General features: G+C 36.9%; 1 protein-coding gene across 1 annotated transcript in view; it reads left to right on the forward strand.

Annotated features, from left to right (window-relative positions):
* The window catches only part of PAWR (pro-apoptotic WT1 regulator), a 106,292-nt gene that overhangs the window by 61,009 nt on the left and 21,434 nt on the right, over nt 1-23,849 (forward strand). Inside the window, exons 2-3 of the mRNA XM_039472279.2 lie at nt 2,776-2,907; nt 12,681-12,715. Of these exons, the coding sequence (XP_039328213.1) occupies nt 2,776-2,907; nt 12,681-12,715 (167 nt within the window). The remainder of the gene's footprint in view (nt 1-2,775; nt 2,908-12,680; nt 12,716-23,849) is intronic.

A 23,849-nucleotide genomic window follows, 5' to 3' on the forward strand; every position in this document is an offset into this window, starting at 1 on the left:
TTTATAATTGTGGTTTTATACATTTTAATGTTAACTAGAGCATTTGGTCATATCTCTTCTTTTTAAAAGTAATTTTATCGATTATCTTATGTATTTATTTTTCCAGATCATGGACCCCTACTTTCCAAATAAATTTTATCATGATTTTGATCGGAATTTTAATTTACATGTTAAGATGTTTTTGACACCTTCACAATACTAAGATTTTTCTTTTTCCTTTTTTTTTTTTTTTTTTTTTTTTTTTTGGGTTGAGACGGAGTCTCACTCCATTGCCAGGTTGGGAGTACATTGGCAGGATCCCAGCTCACTGCAACTTCCATTTTCCGGTTTCAAGTAATTCTCCTGCCTCAGCCTCCCAAGTAGCTGGGACTACAGGCACACACCACCACACCCAGCTAATTTTATTTTGTATTTTTGGTAGAGACGGGGTTTCACCATGTTGGCCAGGATGTTCTCAATCTCTTGACCTCGTGATCCGCCCACCTTGGCCTCCCAAAGTGCTGGGATTACAGGCGTGAGCCACCTCACCCAGCCATTACTAGGATTTTCTTAATTTAAGAGTAGGTTTTAATTTGTATTCTTCAATAAAGTTTTATAGCTTTTTCATACACGTACTCTGTTTTTTAGTTTATTTTTATGGTTGTTACTAAAAAGTTTGTAACTGGCTGTTGATATTACTTTGGGAAATTTTTCCATATTTACTGAAAAAAAATCTTAAAATTCTAAAATTTTTTTTTTACAAAAATAACTTCTTCTAAAATGATGTTAATTTTGCCTCCTTTCTTATGTTAAAATCTCCTATTCTTCTTACCTAGTTTTGTCAACTAGCACTTCAGAATGATGTTAATAATTATGTTGATGGTGGACATCAATGCCTTGAGACTGATTTTACTTTTAAATTTTGCTGGCATATTGTCATTAAACATGATACTGTCTATTGATTTGAGAAAGTTTTTGAAAAAGTCCTAGGAGAGATTTTTTTTTCTTTTTTAATGAGGACTGATTTCTTAACACTTTAATGCCCCATACTAGATTTTTTTCATTGACTCTGTTTCCACCTAGGATACATCATATTTCATAGGATGAAATTGCCTACTATGTTGTTTAACTAGTCTTTTCACTTTAGTTCCCTGCTCCTGTACTCTGCATTGTTATACCCAGGTTCTTCCCAAAAAGAATTTTGATCATTTTGCTCTTATCCCAAGGAATTGTATAGCATTGTAACATCTTTTCAAGCTATGGAGTGAGTCTAAACCTCTTGGGTTATCTATTATTTATGTTCCATCTGTGCCTTTCCAGTCGTCACCTCTTCAAAAACTGTGATGGCTTTGAGATCACACCCCACTTGCAAACTAACATGTCAGCTTGTGTATCCTGGGAAAAGATACTAGTTTCCTGGGTTAGTTAGAGTCAAGAACAGTTTAAACTCATAGCAATAACAGTAGCTACAGAATCATAATTTTCTTGTACTATTTCCCCAAGCCCCATTCTTCCCAGGTTGATATTTCAAGAGCCAGGTGACACCCATATAAGCAGTCTGCTGCATTTCAGGGGAAGAACTCTGAATCTCAACCTGCTTGCTCCTTTCATTTGCCCTTTCCATTTCTGCCCTCAGACTTCTTCTCCTTGTCATTCTAATGTCATAAGACTCCATCTCAGACAGATGCTTTCTTCCATGTCTTCCATTGTAGACCTTGTCTTTGAATACGCTGCTTATCAAGCTTGGTACCCCTTTCAGTATGTTCCTCCTATCTCCAAATATTCCAGTGCACCTTCCTGGTTTGCACAGTGGCTTTAGTGTTTTCTCTCTGCAGAGTTGTTGGTTTTGTGTGTATGTGTGTGTGATTCCTGTTGTCTTTACTGACATACTGTCATACTGTGCTATGATCAGTGCCTTCGTGTCTCTGCAAAGAGGTGGGGCTTTTTTAGTTTTGTGTGTGTGTGTGTGTGTGTGTGTGTGTGTGTGTGTGTGTGTGTGTGTAGAGGGGTGGGGGACTGGGCCTGGGTTCTCTTACAGAAACCTTTAGGGCATTGTATTGGTTAGGAATGTATTCAGTTGCAAGAAACAAATAATCCAGTCCATAATGTGTATAATGGATAGAGATTTGTTTCTATTTTGTTTTTTCATGTAAAAAGTGTAGAGTTAGATAATTCCTGATGTTGATTCCGTTTTTTAGCAACCCTCTCTTGTAAGTTTTTCAATACTGTATGCTGTTACATGTGTAATTCTTTTTTTTAGTATCTACAATTCCAAATTGTAACCATTCTTTGAATTACAAGATTTTTTTATACTCTTTCCTAACTCACCACATAAAGATACTCTTCCTTTATATTCTCATAGAATATAAAGCTAGAAAATGGCCTTTCAGTGTTATCTATCTATATATGTATTATCTTTCCTACTAGAATATAAATTTCATTTCTTTAGTGTATCTTTGTTACCTTCTGCAGAATGCCTTGTTTAAGGTAGACGTAGTTAATTTACTGAATGAATGATAAAGAATGAATGAACTTTTCCTTTAAGAAAACCCTGTCACTGATGGTTGGAGTTTAGGGAAAAGATTTGTTGGCAGTGGTATGGATATGAAAGTATAATTTTTAAGCAGATAATTTAATTTATAGGAATTAAATGTATATATTGCTGAAAGAAAAACATTGTGTAAACTAATTTCTGAATGCACAAATATTTCTTTAATGCTATCAAAATATATTTTCACATACTATCAAAACAGTCTATTAATAGTGGAAATAAAATGGAAACTTTTTTTCTTTCAGTGCTTAGATGAGTATGAAGATGATGAAGCAGGGCAGAAAGAGCGGAAACGAGAAGATGCAATTACACAACAGAACACTATGCAGAATGAAGCTGTAAACTTACTAGATCCAGGCAGTTCCTATCTGCTACAGGTGAGTATTTTAAAATACCAAGAAGTCACTATCTATTTTAATGGCAATTTTTCAATTATGGTTCTTGAGTTGTATGTAGTAACGTATCTCCCATTGCCATCTTTCCTCCCTCTTATGCCTTCCTTACCAAAGTGTGTTCTGACATCACATGTTGGGCTCCCCTTAAGCATGTCTTCACTCTCTTCACCCTTTTCTGGCTTGGGTGTCTTTTGTCAGGCTGTTCTGCCATAGGGCCTCTCTTTGTTCCTTCCGAGATTTGGAGAATTCATGTAGGATTGCTCCTCCATGGGGACCCTTCCTCAACATGATTAGGTTTTGAGACCTCCAGGCCAGACTGCCACTCCATGTGGACCTTCACTTCATCCTGCCTGGGCTCTGGCACAGAATACCCCATGCCAGGTTGCCTCTTGAAGGGTAGACAGTCTTTACCCTTCTAAAGTTCTGTCACTCTTTCCTAAGCCACCCTCCTGAAAAGAGTCCCACTTGGGACTCTGGCTGCCCCTTTATGAGACTCCCTTTCTGACCTTGCCTCAGAAATGAAGTGTTTCCGTCCCTGCTTTGGACAAGTCTTCCTTATTTTGCTCAGGCTCTGATTTCTTAGGTCAGACTGAATGAGCTCTGCTATGTGGGCAGTCTCCTTAGTTTGCTTGCACTTGAATTCTTTATGCCAAGCAGCTCTTCTTTATGACAGGTTCTCATATTCTGATACCCTGGTCTGAGCCATTGTGTTCCCTCTCCATGTTGCTCTGCCCTACCTAATGGCTTTAGCACTTAATTGTTCAGGAAAGGAAGAGGAAGGATGAGTTTTTCCTTTTAAAATCTTTGTTAATTTGATAAAGCTCTTGTTTATTTTTCGTTTTCTTACTTTATCAGTTATACATTATAGAAATTTTATTCTGCAGTCATATTCTGCACATATATTCTTCAACAGTATATCATACTAAATTATACATGCCAATATAGATATTTTAAGTTAGTCCTGAGGGCCAGTTAACATGTTATGCCATAATTTTACTGAGGGCTGTGGCTTTGTTGCTAGGTTATTTGAATAACATCAGTATTACTTTACTGTATTCATCTGGGCTTGTATTTGTCTGATCTTATTTCACTTACGCTATTATACTTGTTTATATGTTGCAAGTTCTGATCTGCCACTGCACCTGTAAAGACTGTGTTCATAGGGATTTCCTTATTGATCATTATAAGCCTGAGTAAAGCAGAATGTTTTATTTAAACTTACACAAAACAGTTTGTGCTTTGCCAACATCTTCTCAGCTCTACATAGATCTTTCCACTTCTCTTTAGTAATAGAAACCATCCCATTGCAAGGAAGATTATTTCAGAAAAAGTATATTTGAAATCAGTTGTATAACAGACTTAGGGGTTTTGAGAAGATCTAATTATGTAGTCTTTGAAAGTTTTAAGACCAGTACCAATCTTAACAGTTGTACTTTTTACAAGCAGTTTCAATGATACTTATATAGCAGTCCCCCCCTTATCAAAGGCAGTTATGTTCTGGAACTTCCAATGGATGCCTGAAATCATAGATAGTACTGAACGCTATATATACTATGCACAGATTTCTTTTTCCTTCTTTACAATTTAATAGATGGAAGATTTGTTCTTATCATAAATCTTAGCAGCCTCAGGATATGATTTTTCTTTTTTTTTAATTATTAAATTTAGAACTTTCACCTTCTCACTTAAAGGAAGCACTTTACAGCTTCTCTTTGGCAAATCTGAATTGCTAGCGTCACTACTCTTGTACTTTGGAGTAATTATGAAGAAAACTAAAAAGTTATTTGAACATGATCACTGGGATACCACAACAGTCAATCTGACAACCAAGGTAGCTTCCAAGTGACTAACAGGTATGAGCATAGACACTGTGGATACATTTCACAAAGGGATAATTCAGGCCCTGGGCAGGATGGAACAGGACAGCACCAGGTTTCATGATGCTAGTCAGGACAGCTCACAATTTAAAGTTTGTGAGTTGTTTATTTCTTGAGTTTTCCATTTAATATTTTTGGACCAGGCTTGATCATAGGTAACTGAAACTAGAAAGTGAAAGCTTGGATAAGAGAAAAAGGACTACTGTATTTCTCCATTTTTCCCCCTATTTAATATGGAGTAGCAATTATTAAAGTGCCTAATAATTATGTAATTGTTCCTTTACCTAGAAATTTTTGTGGCTACAGAAATATAGTTAAGACCTCTAAGGTGACATTTATATTTGTGTAGAATTTTGTTCTGACATGTAAGAATGTCAGGCATTTTCCTCCTTAAAATTACTAGAGACTTATTTCAGTGAACATAATGTCCTTTACCCTCATCCATTTTGTTGCAGTGATCTTACTTATATGTGAAATCCAAAAAAGTCAAACTCATTGAAGTAGAAAGTAGAATGGTCATTACCAGAGGCTAGGCTAGTTGGAGAAAGGAGAAGTGTTGATTAATGGGTGCAAAGTTACAGTTAGATAGGAGGAATAACTTCTGTTTTATTGCCCAGCAAGGTGATTATAGTTCATAATAATGTATATTTCAAAATAGCTAAGAGTATTTTAAATGTTCTCACCAGAAACAAGTGATAAGAGCCTGGCGTGGTGGCTCACGCCTGTAATCCCAGCACTTTGGGAGGCCGAAATGGGTGAATCACTTGATGCCAGAGGTTCAAGACCAGCCTGGCCAATATGCGAAATCCTGTCTCTACTAAAAATACAACAATTAGCTGAGTATGGTGGTGCTCACCTGTAATCCCAGCTACTCAAGAGGCTGTGGCACGAGAATTACTTGAACCTTGGAGGCAGAGTTTGCAGTGAGCTGAGTTCACACCACTGCACTCCAACCTGGGTGACAGATTGTTTCTCAAGAAAAAAGAAAAGAAACCTGTGTCTCAAAAGAAAAGAAAAAAAGTAGTAAGTATTTAAGGTAATTCTGTACAGGTATTGATCAACTTACGACCTATGCAACTTACGACCATTCGACTTTACAACCACAGTCGCTAGCCACAACTGCCCCACATCTGGCAGTGCAAACGTTGCCCAGCTGGGCGTACAACAGTGCGGACCAGCTTCTGGCAGCACTACCATCTCCGCGTGCACCATTTCAACTGTACATATGGCCAAGTCAGCTTACAACCAAATCATGTTACGCCCATTCCATGGTCCCGACCGTGATCGTAAGTCGAGCACTGGCTGTATATGCTATTCTTTGCATTGCTATAAAGAGATACCCGAGATTGGGTAATTTATAAGAAAAAGAAGTTTAATTGCTTCACAGTTCTACAGTCTGTACAAGCATGGCACCAACATCTGCTCAGCTTCTCATGAGGCCCACAGAGAGCTACTCATGGTGGAAGGTAAAGTGGAAGCAGGCATATCACATGACAGGAGCCAGGAGCAAGAGAGAAAGGGAGCAGGTCCCAGACTCTTAGCCAGAACTCACTGGTGCTAAACCATTCATGAGAAATCCACTGCCATGCCAGTCACCTCCCAACAGGCCCCACCTCCAACAATGGAGATTGCATTTCAACAGGAGACATGAGATTTGGAGGGGACATCCAAAATATATTAGATGGACATGCTAGTTACTGTAATTTGATCCTTCCATAATGTATACATGTATTGAAATCAAAATAACACTTTGTATACCATACATATATAATTGTCAATTAAAAATAAAATAAAAAAATTATAAGGGGCTCTTTTACTCTACCATATAGGTTAATTTTGTTTTTTCTATCTAACATCTCTAATTTAAGATATGCACAGTTTTCTCTTTTTGACCAGGGTATAGAAATTACTTTAAACTCCACCTCTAATTGCCCATTTTTAACACACATGAGAAGGCTACCGTCCCTCCCAGTCTCTAATCTTACTAATATAATCTATCCAGTGTGCAGAACATTTTACTGTTAAAAGTTTTTTTTTTTTTTTTTTTTTTTTTTGAGATGGAGTCTTGCTCTGTCACCCAGGCTAGAGTACAGTGGCGCTATCTTATCTCATTTCAGCCTCTACCTCCTTGGTTCAGGTGATTCTCCTGCCTTAGCCTCCTGAGTAGTTGGGATTACAGGCACCCACCTTCATGCCTGGTTAATCGTTGTCTTTTTAGTAGAGACAGGGTTTTACCACACTGGCCAGGTGGTCTCAAACTCCTGACCTTACGTGATTTGCCCACCTTGGCCCCCGAAAGTGCTGGGATTACAGACGCGAGTCACTGTGCTTGGCCTAAAGTTTATACTTTGATTACAGGAATCATTTTAAAATAACATTTAGCTACAAGATGTATAATCTTTAATAAAAGACCATATTCAAATCCATCAATAAAGAATAAACTTAAATGTTGTCTGTCTCAATCAAAATCTTAACTATTGAAATATTAGCTATATACAACAAGTTACGTATAGCTTAAATTCTGATTATTCATACAACTCAGACATGAGCATGGAATGACTATAATGGCAAAAACTGCAATTACTTTCACACCATCCTAGTATATGGGATTTCTAATTTTATCAACTGCATCAAGCTAGCAGTGTGGAAAATACTGTGTAAAACTTACTGAGGTATGTTTAAGTGACTAAATGTTTTTTAAAAAAACCAAACAACTGTAGAGAAATGTAGAAATCTGATATTTTTACATGACTTCTGGTTAGCATACTTAACTCAAAACTTGTCTGATACCGACTTTTAAGTCATTTATGATTGGGTCAAAGTGTGAAATTATTATAATGCCACTGCAATTTAGAGTTGCTGAAAAAGCCCTCCGTTTTACATTTGTTTTTGTTAACATTCTCCTCTACATCTCTGTTACTCTTAGGTTTTACCATATTATGGAAAATGTCTGTTTTAAACCTCAGAATCGTGTTTGTTGCCAAGTTATTCATACCATTTCAGTTGATATACCAGTAATTCACAAATCAGTAAATCTAGTAAGGGTTGCTCTCATTTAGCAGTTCTGCTGACTTCATTTCAGTAAAAGGCAATCTGGGCAATCAAGCTGATGTGGCATATTCCGAGATGTTTCAAATATAACCAAAATGAGAGAGATGTGAGAGAAATGATATGTGATGTTTTAGAACTTTATTTTAGAGATTCTGGCATTTTTTTCTCATGCATGTGTAGACAGAAATTATATGCCTTAGTTTTAGTTCATATAGGGTTGTTTTAGGGAATTTAATAAAATAAGCTCTTTGCAAAATGTTAATCCAAATACTGTTTGTGAAACTGGCAGGGGCAAAACTTTTTTTTTTTTTTTGAGACAGTATCTTGCTCTGTTGCACAGGCTGGAGTATAGTAGTGTGATCTCAGCTCACTGCAACCTTTGCCTCCCGAGTTCAAGCAGTCCCCCCATTGCAGCCTCCTGAATAGCTGGGACTACAGGTGCATGCTACCACAGCCCAGCTAATTTTTGTATTTTATGTAGAGACAGAGTTTTACCTAGGCTGATTTTGACCTCCTGGGATCAAGTGATCCACCTCCATCAGCCTTCCAAAGTGCTAGAATTACAGGCATGAGCCACTGTGCCCAGCTGGGAAAACTTCTATATGAATTGTTATCACTCACATTAATAGTGTATACTTTGTGTGAGTACACATGAGCTTAATATTTCTTTCTACTTTAACCATCTAAATGTCTATATAGGGGATTTGTTTTACATGTTTGGTACAAAAGCACAGATTAACAGATACCTGCTTAATGACAGGCAGAAAGGAAACTCTTTAAAGTTTGCTTGCCAGGTTTTGTTGTTGTCCCTGCTGTAAGAATACCTGATGCTCAGAAAGGGTTAAAATGGCTTTGTATCAACTGTCAAGGATTGGCTTCCCCAGAGCTAAGCCTGTTTATGGCGTCAAGCCCACACACAGTCACTCGAGTATTCTTTGACCTGCAGCTGGTTACTTCCCAAGTGGTACTTTTTTGTGACTGTAGATTACTTAAGAAGTTATTTCCCTGAGTTGTCAGTATATATTTATTGCATACTAGGTGAGCTGGGGTTTGGGAGGAGAAAGAAAGGAATTGGTAGTGGAGGGTCCCTATCTGCCAAACACTTGATGTTTTACTTAGAAAATAAGACATATACATGTAAAATTGAGATTAAAATTATAGGCTGGGCATGGTGGCTCATGCCTATAATCCCAGCACTTTGGGAGACTGAGACGGGCGGACCAGCCTGGCAAACATAGTGAAACCCTGTCTTTACTAAAAATATAAAAATTAGCTGGGCATGGTGTTGTGTGCCTGTAGTCCCAGCTACTCAGGAGGCTGAGGCAGGAGAATTGCTTGAACCCAGGAGTCAGAGGCTGTGGTGAGCCGAGATCGCACCACTGCAATCCAGCCTAGGCAACAGAGCGAGACTCTATTCAAAAAAAATTAAGGGCCATGCCTGTAACCCCAGCACTTTTGGAGGCCGAGGCGGGTGGATCATGATGTCAGGAGTTTGAGACCAGTCTGGCCAACATAGTGAAACCCCGTCTCTATGAAAAATAAAAAAAATTAGCTGGGCATGGTGGCGCATACATATAGTCCCAGCTACTTGGGTGGCTGAGGCAGGAGAATTGCTTGAACCTGGGAGGTGGAGGTTGTGGTGAGCTAAGAAGGCACCACTGCACTCCCAGCTTGGGCAACAGAGCAAGACTCTGCCTCAGAAAAAAAATTACATTAAACTAGGTGATATAGGCTTCTGTAATGGGAATTTACTGTCTTGGAAAAATTAAGACAGACTTATTCAAATTGCATGCAGAAAATTTAATAAAGATTTTTCCATATCCTAGTTAGTTTTCTGTTTGTTTTAGCTGTCAAATTGGAATTGAAAGTCTGTTTGGAAGGGATTATGCTAATTTTACTCACTTATGTCATGTAATCTCCACAGCAACTCAGTAAAATAGGTACTGTTATTCCATTTTAGAGATAAGGAAACACTGATAGAGGTTAAGCCCATAGTCTTCTAGCTACCGAGTAGCCCATCTGGTTGGAACTTTGATCTGATCCATCCTCTTAATCATATGGTTTGCTCTACTGGTTCCCCACATTGCTAGTCTTTTATTGCATCCTGCAGTCAATATTTACTCTTTTACTCTGGAACTGGTTATCTTTTAAAGGTAGCTTATTTTTCCATTGGTCTATATATCTGTTTTGGTACCAGTACCATGCTGTTTTGATTACTGTAGCCTTGTAATATAGTTTGAAGCCAGGTAGCATGGTGTCACCAGCTTTGTTCTTTTTGCTTAGAATTGTCTTGGCTATGTGGGTTCTTTTTTGATTCCACATGAAATTTAAAGTAGTTTTTTCCAGTTCTGTGAAGAAAGTCAGTGGTAGTTTGATGGGGATAGTATTGAATCTATAGATTACTTTATAGTAATTTATGCCCATACTTTGGACAGTATGGCCATTTTCATGATATTGATTCTTCCTAATCATGAACATGGAATGTTTTTCCATTTGTTTGTGTCCACTCTTATTTCCTTGAGCAGTGGTTTGCAGTTGTCCTTGAAGAGGTCCTTTATATCCCTTGTAAGTTGTACTCTTAGGTATTCTCTTTGTAGCAATTGTGAATGCGAGCTCACTTATGATTTGGCTCTCTGTTATTGGTGTGTAGGAATGGTTGTGATTTTGTAGCCTGAGACTTTCCTGAAGTTGCTTATCAGCTTAAGGAGATTTTGGGCTGATGAGATGATGGAATCTTCTAAATATACAATCATGTCATCTGCAAATAGAGACAATTTCACTTTCTCTTTTCCTAATTGAATACCCTTAATTTCTTTCTCTTGTCTTATTGCCCTGGCCAGAACTTCCAATGGTGTTGGGAAAACTGGCTAGCCATATGCAGAAAGCTGAAACTGGATCTCTTCCTTATACCTTTAAAAAAAAAATTAACTCAATATGGATTAAAGACTTAAATGTAAGACCTAAAACCATCAAAACCCTAGAAGAAAACCTAGGCAATACCATTCAGGACATAGGCATGGGCAAAGACTTCATGAAGAAAACACCAAAAGCAATGGCAACAGAAGCCAAAATAGACAAATGAGATCTAATTAAACCAAAGAACCGCACAGCAAAAGAAACTATCATCAGAACAGGCAAGCTACAGAATGGGAGAAAATTTTTGCAATCTGTCCACCCAACAAAAGGCTAATAATCTACAAAGAAACATATTTACAAGAAAAAAAAGCATCAAAAAGTAGGTGAAGGATATGAACAGACACTTCTGAAAAGGAGACATTTATGCTCCCAAAAAACATATGAAAAAAAGCTTATCATCACTGGTCATTAGAGAAATGCAAATCAAAACTGCTATGAGATACCATATCATGCCAGTTAGAATGGTGATCATTTAAAAAGTCAGGAGACAGCAAATGTCGGAGAGAATGTAGAGAAATAGGAACACTTTTATTCTTTTGGTGAGAGTGTAAATTATTCAACCATTGTGTAAGACAGTGTGGTGATTCCTCAAGGATCCAGAACCTGAAATACCTTTTGACCCAGCAATCCCATTACTGGGTATATACCCAAAGGAGTATAAACCATTCTACTATAAAGATGTATGCACACATATGTTTACTGTTCACAATAGCAAAGACTTGTAACCAACCCAAATGCCCATCAGTGATAGACTGGATAAAGAAAATGTGGCACATACACACCATGGAATACAATGCAGTCATAAAAAAGGATGAGTTCATGTCCTTTACAGAGACATGGATGAAGTTGGAAACCATCATTCTCGGCAAACTAACACAAGAATAGAAAACCAAACACTGCATGTTCTCATTCATAAGTGGGAGCTGAACAGTGAGAACACGTGGACACAGGGAGGGGAACCTCACATACTGGGGCCTGTCGGGGCTCGGGGTCTAGGGGAGGGATAGTATTAGGAGAAATACCTAATGTAGATGTTGGGGTGATGGATGCAACAAACCACCACAGCACGTGTACACCTATGTAACAAACCTGAACATTTTGCACATGTACCCCAGAACTTAAAGTACAATTAAAAAATAAAAAGAAAAGAAAAGTAGCTTATTCTTTTACTTTAATCAGATGAGAACTTCTTTAATGGTAGGATCTCTCTTGGGAACCTTATGATTAATTAGGAAAAAAGTTAATATAGTTTTTAAAGACATCATTTGACTTTGACCTGTTTTATTACAATGAAACTGCAAAAGTGTTTGGAGAACCTAGACTGTCTAAAGTTTGAACAGAGAAATGACTGCCCAGTTATTTGGAAGGTAATAATTTTTCCACCCCGATGGTTAATGTGAACTTTCAGCAATCTTTGTTTCTAGTAGCTTAGAATCAGCACAGTATTAAAATGTACTTTTTCACTTTTCATTTTTAACTGTGTATATAGTCTTTAAAAATAACTAATTGCTATATAGATATGGTGAGTTGTAAGTTTTAGAAAAATTGATGGCATAAAAAAGACAAAAGGGGAGTATATAAAGAATATAATGGTGGTACCTTTTAATGCCCCTTGACTTTCAAAAGGATTTAAACTGACTGGGTGATGAATGATGCTCCCACCCGTTTCAATTTTCTGAGCTTTTAAAATACTTCTGTGTTAAAAACATAACTTTTAAAAAGTGATTGATTTGGGTTGAAAAATCAGATGTAGACTCTTGTTTTGTTTCACCAGCAATGTGAATTTTTAAAAATAGTTATTGCTTCAAGTTGGTCTTTTCAAAATTAGGTATTCTTTATCAGCTATTTTATATAGTCAGTAACTGTATACATACATACTCAAACTGATACATAATTATTTTTACTTTACAGGACCCATCTAGAACAGTTTCCGGCAGATATAAAAGGTAAGAATCCTTATGACTTAAACATATTATAGACATGATTGTAATGTCTGTCTGACATTGGCTTAACTAGAACCGTTTAAAGCAGCTTATTGAAAAGTAAGAAACCTTACTATTGTTCTCTTAAAAATACATTACATTGTAAGCAGGAGTATAATGTCTGCCTGACTATGGCTTATTCTGACACGCCAACAGTCTTTGAAAACTCACCATGAATTTGTAAAGGTATGATGAAATTTGTAAAATAAATGCCTAGAATTGCTATTTCTCATATATTTGAACATTGGAAATATAAGTAGACCCATCTGTATTAGGTAGCTTGGAGTGCCATAACAAAATACTATAGACTGGTGGCTTAAGCAACAGAAATTAATTTTCTCACATTTCTGGAGGTCACATGTCCACTATTGTCAGGACCGTCTTCCTGCCTTACAGGTAGCCACTTTTTCACTGTGTCCTCACGTGGCAGAGAGAAAAAGGGACAAAGAGGGAAAGTAAGCTTTCTGAGGTCCCTTCTTTATAAAGGAACTAATCACATCATGAAGGCCTCATCCTTGTGACCTCATTTAAATCCAGTTATCTCCCAAAGGCTCCATCTTTAAACACCTGGCTTCAACATACGAATTTTGGGAGGACACAGTTGAATCCATTGTACCACCTGTACACAATGAGGAACACTTCTACCACAGAATGTGTTTGTGAGTGTATATGTATAGGAAGAAAATCAGAATTGGGTGCGAAAAGTTCTTCAGTGGAGCTGTCTAGGATATTAACTTCCTTCTTCCTACTTGAGGCCATAAAGTTTGCAGAAGCATATGGTCATACTTGTGCTAATAATCGTAGAATGATAAATCTTACTGAATATTTACTGTGTCCAGAGTGCTTTACATAGAGTTCTTTCAGTTCTCATGATTATCTTAAAAGGCAGATATAATATTTATTTCCATTTTATAGATGAGAGACATGAGGTTAAATAAGTAGAATAATTTTTCTGGTTATAAACCTAGTCAACAGGAAAATCTGGATTTGAACTCAGGCAACCTGACTCTGGAATCCACATGTTTATTAACTGTGTGAGACCATCTGCCTAGATTTATACATGTAAACCCCTTATTTTCATCTATTTGTGTTTGTATGTTGAAATTTAAAATATTTTAGCTGTTTTATCTAAAATAAAACACTAACCAGTACTCTGATTTTTATGCTGTTAAGTAAAAATAAAATTTAATTTTTGTCAAGGGCTGCAGTATTTATTAGCCATAGAAAGAGATGAGAAGTCCAAAATAATCAGCAACAGTGAATAAGTCTGAAATAGTTTCTGGCACATGGGAAAACACTCAATACATTTGCTACTGTTACTACTTTTATTTTCATTTCTGGGTAATTTTGATGTAGGTATAATGAAACCTGTTTTTTTGTTTGTTTGTTTGTTTTTAAAGCTTTTTAACATGTACATTGCCTGATAATTTTACTTACCATTAATAGTTTAAACTGGAAAAAATCCTTTTTCTTTTCCAGAAATAATTATGAAATAGCTTTGATGTGGCCCATTCCTAAACCACATTCTCAAACCAAAAAATTTTTAGCAAACCAAGTTTTTGGTTTGGAAATGAAAGATGACCTATGGCAACTTACCAAGTTGGTTGTATGGATCTTACACATTTAGTTCTTATTAAATAATAATCTTAAATTAAGAATGATACTTTTCAAATATGTGTTCTCAGAATCAAGAGGGGAATAATTTTATAAATTCTATCATTTCATTGTGTTAGAAAGAAAATTATTCTTTTGGTACAAAGTTTTGTGAAACTTTTGAGACCATTATTTGTGACATTTCCGTGAATTTGTACTTTTCGTACTTGTATTTTCATAGCCTAGAGCATGTGGCTTGTTAACTCTTCAGTTTTCAAAGATTTACCCCTGTTTATTACTGTTATAAATATCTTAAGGTTTCTCATCAATTTTTTATTGGTTTACACCTCCATTTTAATACCATCTAAAAAGAAAAAAAGACACTAACAAAAACTTAAAAAGCCACAAAAACCTAAAATCTGTATATGAAATTATCTCTTAACTAGTAGAAATGTGTTATGCTTTATATCAACAGTTCATTATTTTCATTGATCTGTCAGCAAGTTACAGCAATGACTAGAGAACAAATGTTTCTTTGTGAGGGTGTCTGCTAACTAATGGGAATGAAGAAAAGGGAGAATAGAGTAAAAGAAACTTGGCATCATATGTTAGAAAATATTTTCAGTAAACCTAATAACATATATATATGTATAACTGAAAATAGAAAGTATTTTCAGTAAACCAAATAACTTATGAGCAATTATATATATCTAGATATTTGTAAATATCTAGATATATATAAATATATGTATATAGCTAGAAATAACTCTTAAAGTCATTAGGAGGTTCAAACACCCAGAAGACTTATTTGAATGTATGCTTTTATAAATTATGAATTAAATAATTTTTTCTCACAGATAAGAATGTGTATTTTTAGCCTTGAGTCTGTTACATGCCCAATCTATTTATGCTGTATTTTAAAACTTGAATTGACTTACGTAGAACATGTCTTACATATTCTTGGTTTTCCTTATAAAATGTGTTTAAATAACTTTAGGGAACTATTTGGAGGTGAGGGTTATGCAATTTTTGAAACTCAAGATTTAGTAAAGATGGATCAGTGTTATGAATTGGTGAGTTTTTTTTTTTTTTTCCTTCAGTGTGTAATTTTCTTTTTTTTTTATTTTTGGTAGAGACAGGATCTCTCTGTGTTGCCCAGGCTGGTCTCAAATTCAAGTGATCTTCCCAACTCTGCCTCCCAAAGTACTGGGATTACAGGCATGAGCCACTGTGCCTGGCGTTAGTGTGTAATTTTTTTAACAGAATTTTTATTTGGAAAGTTTATAGTACATTGGTTAAAGACTTTTAAAAAAGAAAAGAGAAGGCAAGACAGTCTTAAAGACTTACAAAGGGCAGGATTAGCCAGGGTATGGGAACTTTCTATTCATAAACAACAGGAGAGGTTAGTGTAGTGGCTTATGCCTGTAATCCCAGCAACTCAGATGGCTAAGGGGGAAGACTGCTTGAGGGCCAGGAATTTGAGACCAACTTGGTCAACACAGCAAGCCTCCATCTCTTAAAAAAAAAAAAATAGAAAAAAGAAAAGATTAGTCGGGTGCTGTCGTAAGCGCTTACAGTCTTAGCTACACTAGAGGGACTGAAATGTGAGATGCGAAGCTCACTTGAGCCCCTGAGTCTCCCATGAGATGGTGAGATCCCAACTCTAAATAAAATAAACAACAAGGGGAAACAAGACAAATACTGTTTTATCATTCAGTTAGTTATTAACTGGCTTCTGTTTTCACAAATATGTTTAATTCAGTATTAATTATTTTATTAAGAAACAATTGTGCAAAGTAATAAGTGATTCTCAGCACTTCCCACTTCCCCCCTCCAAGTAACCTTAATAGGTTTAGTAGTTTGTAAAGCACTTTCACATACATTATCCAATAGTTAGCCTCATCAGGTGGCAGCCAGGGCAGGCATGTCTTTGACAGATGAGGGAAAAGGCTTTGTTTAGTTCAGTGAACGCTTACCACATACTCTCTGAACAGAAAGAGAGGAAATATTGTTAGTTTTTGTTTTTATAAAGAGCATGGACACATCAAGATACGAATGTCAGAAAAAATTTACCTTAGCCAAAATGTTGATGTTAAGCCTTATTTTATATCTGCAGTGTTTCACAGTATTATTATAGTTTTATAATTCATGTAGCTTCATCAGGACTTTTCTTAATACTTTTTGCAACAACTCCATATGATCAAGATAGAAACTATACAACTTAAACATTGTTTTCTCCATTTAAAAAGTAATGCATACCCACTATCAAAGATTTAAGGAGTACAGAAAGTTAGGATTGGAAATTCTCACTATACTCTAAGTCAAGCATTATTAGCATTGCTTTTATTTTTTCCATTTTTTTTTCTAGGCTTTTTATATGTATAACTGTGAGAATAATGGATGTACAGTTTCACATTCTGGTTTGCCCTTCACCTAATGTAACATGAGTATCTTTACCTTTTAAGTTCTCTAAATAACGGCTAGTATCAACTGAGTGATTTCTGCCTTGTAAATGAAATGTAGTATAAATATAACAGAAATCCTCACTGTCACTGCTGTGGGGACCCATAATTTCTGTCTACTTTATTTGGATAAAACATGACTCAGATTCTTTTTCTTCAGGATCAGAATTTTCTTGCAAAGTCAATTCTGCTATAATGCTTGTTTTAAAAATGCAAATTGGTCCTAATTGACACATTAGGGAACAATTTGACCCTAACTCAAATTTTGCCTTTGCTTATACACGATTTTGTTCACCATAAATGCTAGGGTAAATGCTGAAAACCTTACCCAGCTCAAGCTACATAGGAATACACAAAATTCACTCAGGCATACCTGGTAAACATCTACCAGGTGTCTCGGTATGAGTTACAGCTTTGCTTCTGAAGCGGGAAAGTTTCCCTGACCTTTTTGCGGGCAGAAACTGGAGTGCACGGGCAGGGGACCTACTGGGCGCTTTGGTGCGACAGGGGCAAATTCCACTCACTCAAACCCGCTGCATTCTTCCCCTCATGGGAGGGGGAGTGCAGGTGAGCAGATGCAGGAACAGGGGTGAACCTTTTGGATGCTGGCAGTAAGGAATTCTGTATTGTCCCTATGGCAGTATCTGGGGGGATGCTCATTACCCCTGAAGTCCCAGAAGGAGTGTTACAGTTAGTGCTCTTTTACCTTTGCTGTCTATGGACAGTTTAAGTGTTAAACAGTTCAGTTGGTCCTCTGCCTTTTCATGTGAGGCTGTTGCTCTCTGCTAGTGGTGGCAGAGCGTCAGTGTGACAGCCTTTAGCATTTGCACTCACGGCACCTGAGGTCTTGTTCAGTGTCCAGGAAAAATCAGGTCACATGAACGAATTGAAGAGTGGTGAATATGGAGGATGATATTGGCAATGAAAGGGGAGCTGGAAAGGGGATGGAAGATAATCTTTCCCTGGAGCAGCGCTATCAAGCTGTTCCTCTCAAGTCAAGCTGCTTCTCTTCCTCTCCTCACTCCTCTGGTGGAGCTAGGGGTTTTTATGGGCACAGGAGGGGAAGCAGGGCGGGCCATGGGTGGTTTTGGAAAAGGCAGTATTTGAGCAGGAAAACAGGAATGCATGTTCTCACTTTGGGCCATGGTTCAAGGGTTGAGGGTGGGACCCTTGCCAGGACCGCCCTCTTTTGCCCGGAATTTCCCTGCCTCCTGTCCGTTATTTCCACAGGTGATGTTACAACTTCAAGTCTAATTCCAGGTATCTTCTTTCTCACACTTCATATTAACCCACAAGCTACAACTCTTCTGCTGCCAACCATCTTCTGTGAGGAAACGTCACTTCTTTTTCAAGGTTAAAATGCTGTATTTATGTATTTCATAGCTATTTAACCTATAAAACTGGACTACTTTTTACATTAGGCTCCTTTTTTAATGTGTCACTGATGATGTTTTAGAACATTGTACCTGTAACCCCATTTTCTGTATTACCACTCCCTTTTTTTTGAGGCAGAGTCTCACACTGTCACCTAGGCTGCAGTGCGGTCCTTGATCCTGGCTCACTGCAATCTCCACCTCCTGGGCTCAAGGAACATTCACCTCCTGAGCTCAAGCAATTATCCTGCCCCAGCCTCCCAAGTAGCTGGGATAATAGGCACCTGCCACCATACCCGGTCAATTTTTATATTTTCAGTAGAGATGGGGTTTCACCATGTTAGCCTGGCTGGTCTCAAACTCCTGATCTCAAGTGATTCACTCATCTTGACCTCCCAAAGTGCTGGGATTTATAGGCATGAGCCACCATGCCTGGCCCCCTTATGTTTTTATTGGGTGATTTTTGCATGGCACATTGATTTTTAGAAACACCTATGTTGTACTATAGCAGAACTAACTCTGGGTAGATGGTTCAATAAACTAGATGTTTACCATGTTTAAATGATAAGACTTCTATATAACATAAATGCATTTAATTTGAGACACTGTGAAATACTTTAAGCCAGGTGTCCCCAACCCTCGGGCTGTGGACTGCTACCTGTCCATGGCTTGTTAGGAACCAGTCCACACAGCAGGAGGTAAGCAGTAGGTGAGCATTACTGCCTGAGCTTTGCCTCATTCCTTCCAGATCAGCAGCAGCATTAGATTCTTACAGGAGTGCAAACCCTACTGTGAACTGCTCATGTGAGGAATCTAGGTTACATGCTCCCTTAGGAGAATCTAATGCCTGATGATCTGCGGTGGAACAGTTTCACCCTGAAACTATCCTCCCTGCCAACTCCTGGTCCATGGAAAAATTATCGTCTATCAAACTGCTCCTTGTTGCCAAAAAGGTTGGGATGGCCAGTACTTTAGTTCTCAACTTCATTCTCAAAGCTCTTTCTTAAGAAACTGACTAGAACCTGTTCAAGTTTAGCTATGAATAATTTATTTAGAAACATAGTTTTCATTCAAGTAAGATGTTGCAACACAATGTTAACTTTTTTTTCTAAATAGAACTTTATGATCATTGTTTTAATCATTAAGTAGATCTTGTTTTGGGAACCACCAAGTAGACTGAAACTTCCTTGGTTTGTTGGTCAAGGGTCAAAACCAGAAAAATCAGCCAGATTCTTTCTTTTTTTTTTTTTTTTTTTTTTTGAGACAGGGTCTCACTCTGATGGCCAGACTGGAGTGCTGGAGTGCAGTGGTGCAATCATGGCTCACTGCAGCCTTGACTTCCCAGGCTCAGGTGATCCTCCAGCCTTGGGCTCCCAAGTAGCTGGGACTATAGCCACGTGCCACCACACCCAGCAAATTTTTAATTTTTGTGTAGAAATGGGGTTTTTCTGTGTTGCCCAGGCTGGTCCTGAACTCATAGGCTAAAGACATCTGCCTGCCTTGGTCTCCCAAAGTGCTAGAATTCCAGATGTGAGTCACTGCACCTGGCCAGAAATCAGCCAGATTCTTTAGGTAAGAAATCCAAACTAAAGAAGACTAAATGTATCTTTCAGTAATTGTAGAAAGAGAGTCCTCTTGGGCTGTATATGACCCTAATGAAATCTATTTCTTTCAAAATCTATTATTTATTTTTCTCTCTTTCTTTCTTTCTTTCTTTCTTTCTTTCTTTCTTTCTTTCTTTCTTTCTTTCTTTCTTTCTCTTTCTTTCTCTTTCTTTCTTTTTCTTTTTTTCTTTTCTTTTTCTTTCTTTTCTTCCTTCTTTCCTTTTCTTTTCTTTCTTTTCTTTCTTTCTTTCTTTTTTTTTTTTGAGAGTCTTACTCTGTTGTCCAGGCTGGAGTGCAGTTGTGCAACCTTGGCTCACTGTAACCTCCACCCCCTGGGTTCAAGTGATTCTCCTGCCTCAGCCTCCCAAGTAGCTGAGATTACAGGTGCACACTACCACGCCCAGTATTTGTATTTTTAGTAGAGACAGGGTTTCACTGTTTGCCAGGCTGGTCTGAAACTCATGACCTCAAGTGATCCATCCACCTTAGCTTCCCAAAGTGGTGGAATTACAGGCATGAGCCACCACACCTGGCAAGATCTATTATTTCTATATCAGAATATGTTCTATATTTTACCCAATCCTGCCAGGCATGCAATAGCAGTGACTCTTCTAGTTAATAGATTTTGAAACAGTACATGAAAGTCAAAAAATGATCATTTAAAATAAATTGAGATTCTTTACATTTTGTGGACTGGTGGATTTGTGAACTTTTCTGGTTCATAAATAGTATTAGTTAATATTTATATAATGTTGCTGTGTACCAGGTACTATTCAAAGTACTTTACATTCAGTTAATTCCTTGATGGTCCTAGGGAGATGCTTTTCTTGTTCCCAATTTACAAATGAGTAAACTCAGTAACAGTGAAGTTTACTGACTTGTATGAGATTAAATAGGTAGTAATTTACAGATTTTGTCAGTGTATGTTGTATTACCTCATGGTAGTAATATTAATTTGCCTAGCATGGGTACGAAATGAGTACAGTGTGGTAGTTTGATTAGATTATTTAAACTCTGAGTAACTGGATGGTACCTGTAACTAGTTTTTTTCTGTTTAACATAGAGTTTTATTTTTTTCCAGAAAAGTAACTTCTGGATATATGGCTCTGGAATTCACAAATCCACTCAGATTTTTACTTTTTTTTAGCTATAATGCAGTGTCAGACAACTTGTTCTGAATTATGAAGTCTAACAGCATCTAAATTATCTTCATTATAATGAAAGATAAACCATGTAATATTTGGTGTCATTTGAAGTGCATTTTGTGTATTTATTTGGAAATTAACCACTGGACTGATCATACTGTTCCCTATTTTCATTGAGATGTAATTCAAATGCCGTGAAATTCACCCTTTCAAGGTGTACAATTCAGCATTTTTAGGATATTCGGTGTTAAACAACCATCACTGCTGTCTACCCTGAAGGAAACTTCATACCCTTCATATCTATTCTTATTCTGCCTCTATCCCCCAGCAACCAGTAACATGTTTTCTGTCCTTATAAATTTGTCTTTGTTGGTATTTCAGATAACTGGAATCATACAGTATATGGCTTTTTGGGGATTTTCTTGAGACATAGTCTTGCTCTGTTGTCCAGTGGGGAGTGCAGTGGTGCGATCTCAGCTCACTGCAACTCCTGCCTTGCAGGTTCAAGTGATTCTTGTGCCTCAGCCTCCCAAGCAGCTGTAACTACAGGTGTGCACCACTCGCCCAGCCAATTTTTGTGTTTTTAGTAGAAATAGGTTTTTACCATGTTGGCCAGCCTGATGTTGAACTTCTGGACTCAAGTAATCTGCCTGCCTTGGCCTCCCAAAGTGCTGGGATTACAGGTGTGAGCCACCTCACCTAGCCAAGTATGTGGCTTTTTGTGTCTCATCATTTACTAAGCATAATTTTTTTCAAGATGATTCCATATTGTAGTTTGCATGGATATGCTATATTATGTTTTACCATTTGGATTAGCATAATGGGTATGTTAGTTTCTTTATCTATACTTTTTGGCTAATATGAAGTATTATATAATATACAATGTGCTGTGAACATTCATGTACAAGTTTTTGTGTGACCCCTATTCTTAGTACACAGACATTTTTCATATTGCTTAGTTGAAGGCTTTTTAAAAACAACAAAATATACATTGTATGTCAAATATTTATTGACTAGATCAAAGATGCAAAGTACTATGCATGGCTGTTAGGACACCCATGTTAAGATGATAATGAGGAGCGTGTAATTTTAGCTGTTCCTACTGTATATAGTAAACTATATTTGGAGAGTGTTTTCTGGACTTGTTTTGTCTAGCTCTCAACTGGTGAAATTTGAGCAGTCAGATAAACTTGATCTCTTTAGGATAATTTACTATATTTAATATACCAGCAGTGAACATGTATGATATTCCCTAACTGAAACAACTTAAATTTTTAATGAGATAGATTAAAAACTATAATATATTGCTATAAACAGTTATAACACAGCCATTAAAATGCTACAGAAAAATATTACATAAGAAAATTATTACCTGTTTATGTAAAATGGAGGAGAGACCATATTACAAAAAATATGATACAAAACAAAGTATTATAATGTATATGAAGTATTATCTGAGTATAATTGTACAGCTTATTCATGTGATAAACTGCTAAAATTTTGTGTAAAAGAAGATAATGTTTATTTTTCTGGGAGAAGACACATATTTTTCAAAAGATTTTTAAAAGGAATTTAATCCAAAAGGCTAAAAATTTACTAATATGTTATAAAATGTCAATGGACATTATCTCTGGGTTAGTGGAATTACTGGTGATACTCATTTATATTTTCTGTTTTCTGTTATAAATCTGTATCAATTTTAATAAAGTTATGAGAGTTTAATGAGAGTTGATTTTGATTTTTAGTTGTTGGTGTTTGTGCTTATGTGTATATTTGTACTTAAAGGAAGAAGAGAGAGAAACCCTACACAGAGCAAGTAGCCGTTTCAAGGAGTGGGAGTGAAAGGGCAGTGAAAGATATTAAGAGGATGGAAGGCAGTCATATACTTGTTGGTTATTTAGGAATTTCAGAATACATCCTGTACTTCTGAGTATTTGATACTTATTCTAAAAGTAGGATTTGCCCTTGAGTGTCGTATTTCTTCTCATTGCTAAGCTTTATAATGTCTATTTTAGTGGAAAATTCCTCTAGCTATAATCTCTTAATGCTGCCAATCTGATTCTCATGATAGTTTTAGAATAATAGTATAATTTTTCCCAACACAACACCATCTGGTCTTTCCACATAAGATGCTAAAATTCCCAGAGGGGGAGAACTTCCAGTAAGGGGTGGCATTTATCTTTGATGATACTGTTTCTTTTCCCTTTTCTGAGCATTATAGTTCATGTTTTCATAGCTAAGAGCAAAGGGAAGATTCTTTTTGGATCATATTAGAGATTTGTGTTAACATTCCTAAGTAGAATGTTATAAACAGTTTGGAGTTAATGAAGCAATCTTCTATTCTGAGTATTTTGCACTGCGTATATCTGGCCTTCAATATAGGTTAAACAGCTAAATTTGGCAATAAGATCAAGCAACACAAGTCTTCACAATTATGACAGTATTCCCTAAAAACATAATATGTATTGAGAATGAAGTAATGATTTTGTTTTTCACTAATAATTACTCCTGGCTTTAAATTTGCATAATGAAGGCCAGGTGCGGTGGCTCACACCTGTAGTCCCAGCACTTTGGGAGGCATGGTAGGCGGATCACCTAAGGTCAGTAGTTTGAGACCAGCCTGGTCAACATGGTGAAACTCTGTCTCTACTAAAAATACTAAAAATTAGCTGGGTGTGGTGATGGGTACCTGTAATCCCATTTACCTGGGAGGCTAAGGCAGTGAACTCAGGAGGCAGAGGTTGCAGTCAGCCAAGATAGTGCCATTGCACTCCAGCCTGGGCAACAGGAGCAAAACTCTGTCTCAAACAAACAACAACAACAAAAATTGCATAATGAACACCATTTATGTGTTGACAAGCCTAAGATGGAAGGTTTTGAAAATCGTTAATAGGTTAAACTTTTTTGAAATATTGTTTTAA

This window comes from Saimiri boliviensis, chromosome 7, assembly GCF_048565385.1.
Source record: "Saimiri boliviensis isolate mSaiBol1 chromosome 7, mSaiBol1.pri, whole genome shotgun sequence".
Taxonomy (NCBI): domain Eukaryota; kingdom Metazoa; phylum Chordata; class Mammalia; order Primates; family Cebidae; genus Saimiri; species Saimiri boliviensis.